The sequence below is a fragment of the Fonticula alba genome (assembly GCF_000388065.1).
Source record: "Fonticula alba strain ATCC 38817 unplaced genomic scaffold supercont2.1, whole genome shotgun sequence".
NCBI classification, from domain to species: Eukaryota; order Rotosphaerida; family Fonticulaceae; genus Fonticula; species Fonticula alba.
Window position 1 is genome coordinate 756,521 of NW_009242971.1, and position 9,434 is coordinate 765,954.

At 68.5% G+C, this 9,434-nt stretch overlaps 3 protein-coding genes across 3 annotated transcripts in view; 2 read left to right on the plus strand and 1 right to left on the minus strand.

Annotated features, from left to right (window-relative positions):
• H696_00159 (hypothetical protein) overlaps nucleotides 1-2,591 on the plus strand; it is a gene marked incomplete at both ends in the record, with an annotated part of 4,876 nt that extends 2,285 nt beyond the window's left edge. The window contains 4 exons of the mRNA XM_009493994.1: nucleotides 43-504; nucleotides 775-1,276; nucleotides 1,481-2,265; nucleotides 2,463-2,591. Of these exons, the coding sequence (XP_009492269.1) occupies nucleotides 43-504; nucleotides 775-1,276; nucleotides 1,481-2,265; nucleotides 2,463-2,591 (1,878 nt within the window). The remainder of the gene's footprint in view (nucleotides 1-42; nucleotides 505-774; nucleotides 1,277-1,480; nucleotides 2,266-2,462) is intronic.
• Nucleotides 2,592-2,610: 19 nt separating this feature from the next.
• H696_00160 (hypothetical protein) lies at nucleotides 2,611-7,664 on the minus strand. Its single transcript, XM_009493995.1, has 12 exons — nucleotides 6,802-7,664; nucleotides 6,422-6,534; nucleotides 6,144-6,339; nucleotides 5,881-5,962; nucleotides 5,544-5,737; nucleotides 5,349-5,436; nucleotides 5,116-5,230; nucleotides 4,718-5,044; nucleotides 4,396-4,565; nucleotides 4,120-4,221; nucleotides 3,788-3,917; nucleotides 2,611-3,602 (listed from the first exon to the last, which is right to left on the minus strand). Exons 1-12 carry the CDS (start codon nucleotides 7,655-7,657, stop codon nucleotides 2,952-2,954), a joined length of 3,024 nt encoding a protein of 1,007 aa, XP_009492270.1. The 5' UTR covers nucleotides 7,658-7,664; the 3' UTR covers nucleotides 2,611-2,951.
• Nucleotides 7,665-8,993: 1,329 nt separating this feature from the next.
• H696_00161 (hypothetical protein) overlaps nucleotides 8,994-9,434 on the plus strand; it is a 2,410-nt gene continuing 1,969 nt past the window's right edge. Inside the window, exon 1 of the mRNA XM_009493996.1 lies at nucleotides 8,994-9,298. Within this exon, the coding sequence (XP_009492271.1) occupies nucleotides 9,112-9,298 (187 nt within the window). The 5' untranslated portion in view covers nucleotides 8,994-9,111. The remainder of the gene's footprint in view (nucleotides 9,299-9,434) is intronic.

The following is a 9,434-nucleotide window of genomic DNA, read 5'->3' on the forward strand; positions in this document are numbered from 1 at the left end:
CTCTCCTTTTCTGACACAGTCCCCCGGCTTGGCCGATCGCAGGTCTCGATCGCCGTTCAGTTCTACAAGCAATTCAAGGCCACGCGCATTCTGGACATCTCGGCTGGCTGGGGCGACCGCATGATCGCCGCGCTGGCGTGCGCGCCGACCGTGCGCACTTACGTCGCATGCGATCCCAACCGCACGCTGATCGAAGGGCACTCGCTCATTCGGCAATCCTTCTCCCGGTATCTGGAGGAAAAGCCCCCCCAGGACCAGGAGCCTGGGCAGTTTGCCCCACATGCCGCGGACTTCCGTGTGGTGTATGGCCCCTTCGAGTCGTCGGACCTGAAGCTGGCCCCGGGGCAGCGCTTCGACTTGGCCTTCAGCTCGCCGCCCTACTTCAACTTCGAGAAGTACACCTTCGACCAGACGCAATCCTGGGTGAAGCACGGGTCCAGCTCGGACTCGTGGCTTGTTCGCTTCCTGCTCCGGTCGTATTCCCGCTGCTGGTCGCTGCTTGAGGTGCGAGGCGCATGGCTCCCCGTGTGCGGGATGCTCTTTCCGGGGGGAGGGGGGGGGGGGGTCGCGCTGCTGCTTGGCCGACTCTTTTTTTCTTTCTTTCCCGGCCCCCCTCGTTCATCTCCTCCTGGCTCCTCCTCCCTCTCCCCCCCCCCTCTCTCTCTCTCTCTCTCTCCGTCCAGCTGTCCCCCTTCTCTTTTCCTTTTGCGCACTGCCTCTTCCCCTCCCCCTCCCAGGTCCTGACTCCTTCTCCCCCCTCCCCCCGGTGCGCAGGATGGCGGCCACTTGGCCATCTACATCCAAGATGTGTCCGATGAGCCGATCTGCGAGCCGATGTCGATGTTCGTGCTGGCGCACCTGCCCAACTCCTCGGCCCGCGGAGTGTACAGCATCCTCGGCGGGGTGGGGAAGTCGCGCCCGGTGTGGGTGTGGCAGAAGCAGGCCCCCGGAACAAGCCCCTTCGCGGCCGAGGGCCGGCTCCAGTTCCCGACCGGGTCCTTTGCCCCGGTGAAGCCCGGCGATCTGTCCATTCCCTTTGTGCCCTGGTCCAGCGGCGCCGAGCCCACCTTCGACGAGCGGGTGTCGCGACTTCTGTCCTTGGCAGATCGCCGACGCATCGACGACGAGTTCGATGTGCACTACCCCATCGCTCGGCGACTGCTCTTCCTCGGTGGATCTGACGCCACCGACACCACGGTCCCACCGCCGGATGTGGTGGCCTTCAGTGGCCGGACCCAGGCCATGCATCTGTCCGAGGGGTGGTTCGATGGGGGCTGTGCGTGACGCACGCGCTCTCCGCTCTCGTGTGCTCTCTTCTTTCTTTCCCCTTTTTTTTTCCGCCCCCGTCCCGCACTTGTTCCAGCCCCGGCCCAGGCCAGGCCGGGGGGCGGACACTTTCTAACCATAGCGAGCACGCTCGCCTTCCTTCTTCTTCTTCTTCTTCCTCTTCCTCTTCCTCTTCTTCTTTTTGGGTCGACAGTCGACATTGCCCCCCTGCACGAGGCATCGGCCGAGTTGCGTGCCGATGCGGCCATCCTCTTCCAGCAGGCCGGGCTACGGGCTGCCGAGCTCAGCGAAAACTATCCCGTGGCCTCGGTCCGGGCCAACCTCGGCAGTGAGGCCTTCCGGGCGTTGGAGGACCCGCCGCAAATGCAGGACCTCTTCCCGGCGGCCTCCGGCGATTCGAAGACCTCGAGAAGCTCGGCCGATGCGCATGACCCGGCTGTGGACTTTGTGTGTGACTACCTGCGCGCTGGCCAGGCGGCCATTGTGGCCGGCCAGCCGGGCCCCGGCGGCGAGGACCCGGCCGATGGCCGGTGGTGGGTGGCCACGGCCCGGTCGACCGGCTTCGCGGTGGGTCTTCTCCGAGCTCGGCGCGTGCCTGCCGCCGGTGCGGCCGGCGCCCCTGCGGCCGATGTCCCGGGCAATGAGGCTCCGGCCGAAATGTGGCTGGTCAGTGACTTTGCCGTGGCCCGTGCCTGGGACACGGACTACGCCGCCATCAGCTACGCCCTGCTCCGGGAGTTTGTCCGGTCGGTGGCTCCAGCCGACGGGACGGCCGGTGCCTGGCCGCTGGTGCGCTTCCGCTTCTGGCCGTGGATGCGCATCCGTGGCGCGCCGGACTCGGAGCTTTCCGAGCCCCAGCACTATCAGAGCCCCAATGCTTTGGTAGAGGCACAGCGTAAGTTCAGCACGCTGCTCCTGGAGTGCATGGCTCCGGGGGCCTCTTCCGAGGGGTTCGATGCGGGGCTGCTCAGCCGTATGGTGCGTGGGGCTGCGCCTCTGCCTTTCCCCCCTTGCCGCCTGGCGCTCGTCTGTCGTCAACTGCCGCCTCCCCCCCCCCCCCCATTCGCCGCGCATTTCGCTCTCCTCTCTCTCTCCCCTCGGAGCCTCCCACTGCCTTTTTTTTGTCTTCGCTGACACCCCTCGATGCCGGTCGCGCGATGTGGGCGCCTGCTCAGTGTGACTCGGTCCTGGAGCACGCCAAGGCCCTGTGGACGACAAGCCGCGGCCGGTCCTCGGGCTTGGACATCAAGTTCCCGGCGCGCCGGGGCGCCGTGGCCGCCAAGCGCACCATGCGTTTCAGGTGAGCATTCTGTGCCTGGAAGGCTCCCCCCCCCCTCCCCCCCCTCCTGCCTCCGCCTGGGCGGGGCTCCTGTTGTTTGTGTGCTCCCCCGGCCCCCTGCCATTCGCGGTCTGTCCTTCCCCCTGCTTCTGTCTTTTACTTCTCCTCTTTGCCCCTTTCTCCCGGCTGGCTCGCTGGGCCGGCAGCTGTTTGTGGCTTCATGCGCGCGAGCTGTGAGAAAGAATATAGATTTGGTTTTGCCCCACTTGGCCGGGGCTTGTGTGGCCGAATGCACACCCATGCGGACACCGGGCGGGTGAGTGCCTCCCAGGGGGCTCCCTCCTTGGGCTGGGCGGCGAGGGCCACGGGCCGGGTGGGTGGTCACCTACTCGCGCTTCAGCACGAGGGCCGTTCGGGAGGGGATATACACCTGGATGCGAGCCGCACGACCATCCCAGCCGCCCTCGGCCTCGCGATCCGAGAAGTACCGCCCATTCGGGTCGATCAGGGAGTCGGCCCGGCAGGTGGCACACTCTCGTCCCGAGGCCACCTCCAGCAGCTGCTTGGTCAGGAAGGCCGTGGCGGCCGGCTCGCCACCGGCCCGGGTGTGCTCCTTGCTGGCACAGCCGGCCCGGGCCAGCTGGAAGCACAGCGCGTGGAAGCGATTGACGCACGACCCGGGAGTCGGAATGTCGGCGGCCGAGTCGTCGCCACGGTCCGACTGGGTGGCGGCCACCAGCTGCGAATGGGACAGCTGCGGTGCGGAGCATGAGCGGCGGTAGCACTCGGTGTCGCGGTCGGAAAAGATCGGCGCCTCCGAGGACAGCACCATGCGGTAGGTCCCGGCCGCGGGGACACCGATGCTGTATCCCTCGAAGCTCTTGTACGGGTGGAAGTTGGCCACCACCACGTAATGGTCGTAGGCCGGCGGGGCGTCGGCCAGGGTGGCGTCCAGCCGGACATTCGGATTTGCCGGGGCCGGGAAGCTGAAATCGAAGGCCAACACCTGGTCGCCATCGTTCTTGCGGCTGACGAACTGTCAGGGGAACAGCCCGTGGACGGGACCGTCCATGAGGGGGACCCGTGGCCAAGGTCGGGGGAGGGGGGGGAGGGTCACACAGGGTTCCGAGTCAGGAGCGGCGAATGGGGGGCATGGCGGGCGGGCGGGCGGGCGGGCGGGCGGGCGGGTGGGTGGCCGAAAGCCCGCGAGACACGGTGTACCTCGCGCGTGGTCCGGGGCACCACCCGGCCCAGGCCCCAGATGAGGCCCGCATCAAAGCGCCAGAGGGCTCCAAAGTGCAGGTTTGGATCGTCGAGCAGTTGGAACTGCCGCCGCGCGTGGTTGTATGAACTGAGGCAGCAGGGGGCGGCCGACGCGGGCGGCCGGTCGATCAATGCCGGCGAGCGACGAGCGAGGCCACATCGAGAACGGGAAAGGCCCGCGGGCCCGGGCGGGAGACACGGCGGGCAGGGGTTAGAATACCGGGGGGAGAGAGAGAGAGAGAAAAAGGCCGGCCCACAAGCATGCTGGAAGGCGAGCATGGGAGGCGCACTTTCCATTGCCCTCGCGCGGGAAGTCCAGCCACTCGGGATGGCCAAACTCATTGCCGATGAAGTTCAGATAGCCCTCGCCGCCGAGGGTCAGGGTCACGAGGCTGTCGGGGACCGGGGGGAGGAAGCAGAGGCAGCGGGAGGCGTCCCGGAGCCCGGGGGGGGAATGCATCAAGGGCGGCACAGGCCCAGAGGGAGGGTCAGCAAGCGGGAGCAAGGCCCTCGGGCCAATGGGCCCGAAGCCAGGCCAGATGCCCGGCGCAGACGGGCCAACGCACCGAATCATCTTGTGCAGGCGGAGGGCGCGCTCGACGGCGCCCTTGTCCGGCCCGGGCGGGCTCAGACGCGACATGGCCGAGTACATGCTGGCGCCGGCCATGCGGAACATGAGGGCCTGGTCGCCGACGAGGCATTGATCGTGCGACTCCACATAGACCACGGTATTTTCCTGGCGCGCACGGGCCGGCATGGGGGGGGGGGGGGGGGGGGGACAGACGGACCGCGAGTCAGGGCATGGGGGCCGGTAAAGCGGCAGCCGTGGGGCCTTCCCATCGGCCGGCCGGCCGGCCGGCGGGTGGGCCATCGATCGGCGTCGCGTACCATGTGCCGGCGGTTGGACAGCATCCAGCTGATATTGCTGACGGACCAGTCCTCGTCCCTGATCTCCTTGGCCAGGCGGGTCCACTCGTCGGCCGGGAACATGGCCATGCGCCAGCCGAAGCCCATGCCGGCCTCGGCCAGCGGCCGGGCCAGCAGCGGCATGCCGGACACATCTTCGGCCACGGTGATGGCCCCGGGGTGGGTATCCGCCACCAGGGCATTGGCCAGCGTCAGGTAGGCGATGGCGTCTCGGTCGGTGGTGATGGGGTCGAAGTATTCGCGGTAGTCGCCGGAAAAGACGTGGAAAATGCCATGGTGGGTGTACAGCTGTCGCCGCGGCCGGTCAGCATATTGCACCGGGTGGCCGAGTGTCGCAAGCCCCGCCCAGTGCGCCGTACCATGGAGGTGATCCCGTCAAAGCGGAACCCATCGACCCCGTAGCAATCGAGCCAGAAGCGCAGGTTGCTCAGGAGGTAGCGGGCCACCTGCGGGCGCTCATAGGCAAAGATCCGGCTGGCGTCCATCCGACGCGGGTCAGTCGAGGAGGTGCGACCGGGGGGGGGAGGGGGGGGGGGGCGGGGAGCACGAGCCCGGCCTCCGGGCCCGGGAGCCAAATGATCAAGAGACACACCTATCCCACTGGGAGTGCGTGCCGCGCGGGCCGCCATGGAAGTAAGTCCCGTCCGGGGTTCCGTCAAACTCCCCAAGGCCATCGAGCACTGCGCCCGGCCGAGGGGGGGAGGGGGGGGGGGGGGGCATGCCCACGAGGGCGGTCAGTGGCTGGGGCCGACATGGGGGGCTCGAGGACGAGGCGACGCTGGTGTACCATTGCTGCAGCCATGTGCCTGGACAATGTCCAAGATGACCCGGAGGCCGAACTGGTGGCACTTGTCCACGAGCGCGCGGAACTCACACGGCGTGCCGCTGTAGCCGGACACGGCGAACGGGTGGGTGACATGGTACCCGAAGGAGGCGTAATACGGGTGGTGCTGGACGGCCATCACTTGGATGGCATTGTAGCTGTGGCGACAAGGGTTAGCTTTGGTGGTGCGGGGGAGCCGGCCACCGGCCGGGGCGGGACTCTGATGGAGGGGCGCGCGCGGGGGCGGGTGGCCCTTTCCCCGCCGCCGGGCATATGTTGCGTCTGGCAAGGGACCATGTACCCGAGGGCGGCAATGCGAGGCACCACGCGCTCGGCAAACTCCATGTACGAAGCAATGCGTGGCTCGGGCGAGGCGATGCCCACTGCATGGAGGGGCATCGGGAAGGCAGGGAGGATATGAGCCGCGTGGCGGTGGGGGAAGGGGGTATGTAGGTGAGAGGGTGAGGGGCAGCGCGCACGCGCGCGCGTGGCGGAGGCGGCAAGCAGGAAGCACCGAGGGGGAGGCAGGGAAATGCCCTGGCCCCGGCCAGGGGAGGATCGCACCGTGGGCCTCGTAGATGAGCAGACGCTGGCCTGGCGGCAGGGGCGCCGGCCGGGCAAAGCGCGGCCGGTACGGCCGCTCGGGACTCCAGTGGATGGCGTCGAAGAGCTTGCCATCGCCCCCGCCGGCCAGCAGGTACTTGGCCCAAGCGGGGGCCCGCTCGAGCCAGGCGCCAGTGTTGCGAGTCCGAAAGCCGACCTGCTCCCGGCGTGCCCCCCGGGGGGCGAAGGTTAGCCGCGACAATCAGCGATGCAGGGACCGGAGGCACATGGGGGCGCACCTTGTACCGGGACTGGTGGGGGATGGCCGGCCCGGCCGGGCCGTGGGGGATGAACACATGGTGGACGCCGTCCTGATCCCGAAGCATGGGGAAGTCGGCGCGCCGCCAGTCGGCTGGGCGTGGGGCCGAGAGCCCGGCATCCACGGATGCGGGTCTGTGTCAGCGAGGAGGCGGTGTGTGTGTGTGTGTGTGTGTGTGCGTGCGTGCGCGCGCGTGTGCGTGCGTGTGTGTGTGTGGGTGTGGGTGTGGGTGTGTGCGAGCATGTGGGTGTGTGCGAGCGTGTGGGTGTGGGTCTGCAAGCGATGCGGGGAGGGAAAAACAAAAGGAAGCTGGAGAAAGGAGGAATGGCGTCCGGGCGGCGAGGGAACATGGGCGCGTACAGAAATCCCCGAAAAGGAAAGCACACCGGCCGTTGGGGATCCACTCGCGGTACCAGAGGCCGGGGACCAGGGCATCGGGCCCGGCTTCCGGAGCCTGGCATGTCACGGCCTCCGGGTACAGTGTGTCCAGGGCGGGGCCCAGGGCCGACGGGACGGTGCCATCCCGGTGGCACCCCATGTCCAAGGCCAGGGCGCACCGATCGGGCAGGGAATCCTGCTGCGAGACAAAACGCTGGCCAAGCTTCTGCAAGCGCTGGTAGAAGTGCGCGGTGGCCGCCGGGGCCGTTCCCTCGATGATGCCGAAGAAGAGGTGGCCCTCGGCGAAGTGCTGGAGTGCCATGCGCTCGGGCGACCCCTCGGCCAGGGGATCGGCGTCGCGCGGGGCACCGGCCGCCTCGGGACCATGGGCCTCCCGGGGGCCGGGGGCCGGCGTGCTGCGGAAGGGCAGCGCGGCGGCCACGCACGCCGGCAGCGGCCCCGGCCGGGGGACTTGGATTTCCGCACGAGTCAGCGACTGGAGCATGCGCGCGGCATCCTGGCGCCGGGCCGCCAGAGCGCCCTCAAACCATCCGAGAGCGGGATCGTGGGCGGCAGCCCGGCGTGCGGCCAGCACATGCGGTCCCACGGCCTCGGCAGGCTCGCGGGCTGGCTCGGGGTTCCCCGGCCCGGAGGCCAGGTGGTCCATCGACACGGCCGACACGAAGGACCCGAGCGAGGAGAGCGAGCTTACCAGCTCGGCGGACGACTCGACGGGCTGGCAGGCGCTGGCCGAATCGGTGGCGCCGGGCTTGACGACAGCCTTTAGGCGGGACTCCGGCAGATCGGGCGGCATCTCCACAACGGCGGAGCAGGACATAGGCCGGGAGGAGGAGGAGGAGGAGGAGGAGGAGGAGGAGGAGGAGGAGGAGCTGAAACGGACAAAGATGAGGGGAGCGTCGGCTCGGGAGGGCTTGTCGGTGAGTGGGTATCGAAAGGTGGATGCGACGGAGGGGGGGCATGCGGGGATGTCTTGTTGCCTGGTTGGCCCCTCCCCTCCCCCTCGTCCGGTCCCAGGCGGGCGTGTCTTTTATGGGCCGGTGGTGGTCAGCCAGACACCACTGCCCGCCCACCTTTTCTTTTCCTCCTGTTTCCCTTTCTGTGTTGTTTACCACCCTCCCCCCCCCCCCCCCCCCCCCTCCCACCGACCCAAGCAACATCGCGGGTGCGGAGGACCCCCTTCGCGAGAGCGGGGGCCATCCACCCGGCAGGACACCCATCCTCCTCCGGCATCAATGCTGGACCCCCTCTGCCTGGACCCGGGCCCGGGCCGGGGGAGCGGCGGACAGCGCGACGGTGTGAGACACTCCGTCCCGAAAATGGGCGGAAAAGAAAACCCCCAGCGGAATTGGCGCGCGATATGGCGGTCGGGCTGCCCCCGCGGATCGGCACGCACCGGCCCAGTGGGAAAGAGGGGAAAGGAGGCCCCTGGGCCCTCTCCACCGGGGAAAGCAGAACCCAAACCGAATGCCCCTGCCGCGAAGCTCACACGCCATCGCCCCCGGACATTCTCAGCCATCCCCGATGGTCGGCGGAGGAACCGCCCAAGTGCCAACCGTTTGACGGAGGACATCTGTCCGAGCCGGCACCTGATCCGCGCACATGACCTCGTGGATGGGGACCCCGACTCTGGTGTCGCCCCCCCCCCCCGGCGAGCTGGCCGCCCGGTGCGCTGGCCGCTGGCCGGGCGGACGGGCGTGGGGTTTGACCACCGGTGTTCGAGCATCTGTCGAGGGGCCGTGGCTACCGCGGTAGCCCGATCCCTTGTGGTGCTCGCCCGAGATTTGGGAGGGGATTTTTTGGCGAGCTCCCGCCGGCGCCCGTGTCTTCCCCTGAAAAGCCCTCGCCACCAGCCCCCTCCCCCAGCTGGCGGCGCGGTCCAGCCGGATGTTGTCAAGACCGGTGATGGGGGCGCTGGTGACCAGGGGAGCCGGGTCTTTTTTTTTTTTTTTTTCTGGCTGTCCAGTTCACATCCCCCCTGGGGCGAGCGGGGGCCACCCAGCGAGCCAAGTTGCCGCCCCGTGCTGCACGGGGCTGTATGTGTGTGTGTGTGGGGGGGGGACAGATTCCCTGCCACAGCCACGCCCGGGAGTGTCGACCCGGCGCCCGTTGCATTTCAGCAACGGTCCCACGGGCACCCGGGGCACACTCCCCACCACACCTCCCTCTTTTCTCCCCTCCGCGCTCCCCTCCCCCCCCCTCTCCCTCCGCGCGCGTTTCTTCCCCCTGTCCTCCCGCGTCACCCTTGCTCCCCCCCCCTCTCCATCCTGCGACATGTCCCTTGCCTCCCTCTCGTCGCTGTTGAACATGCGATCGCGGTCAGCCCTGGCCTTTGGCGTATCGGCCGGGATCGGCATCATCGCGGCGTTCTTTTTCCTGCGGCGGCACTTCGGCACCCAGCAGAAGGCCATTGATGGGTGTCCCGCGCCACAGGACACCACGCCGATGCCGGCGGATCTGGGTATGTGCCTGGACTTCTCCGCCGCTTTCCTTCCCCGGCGACCGCTGTCCCTCAGACCCCCACCGGACTTTCTTCCCGCCTCCCACGCCCCTGCCTCCGACCACTCCCCCTCCCGGTCTCCCCCCCCCCTCCCTCT

Coding starts and splice junctions, on each gene's coding strand:
- H696_00160 (XM_009493995.1), bottom strand. CDS start 7,657: ATGTCCTGCTCCGCCGTTGTGGAGATGCCGCCCGATCTGCCGGAGTCC. Junction 5,963..6,143: donor GCTCATCTACGAGGCCCACG/GTGCGATCCTCC, acceptor CCCTCCATGCAG/TGGGCATCGCCTCGCCCGAG. Junction 3,603..3,787: donor TGCCCCGGACCACGCGCGAG/GTACACCGTGTC, acceptor TTCCCCTGACAG/TTCGTCAGCCGCAAGAACGA.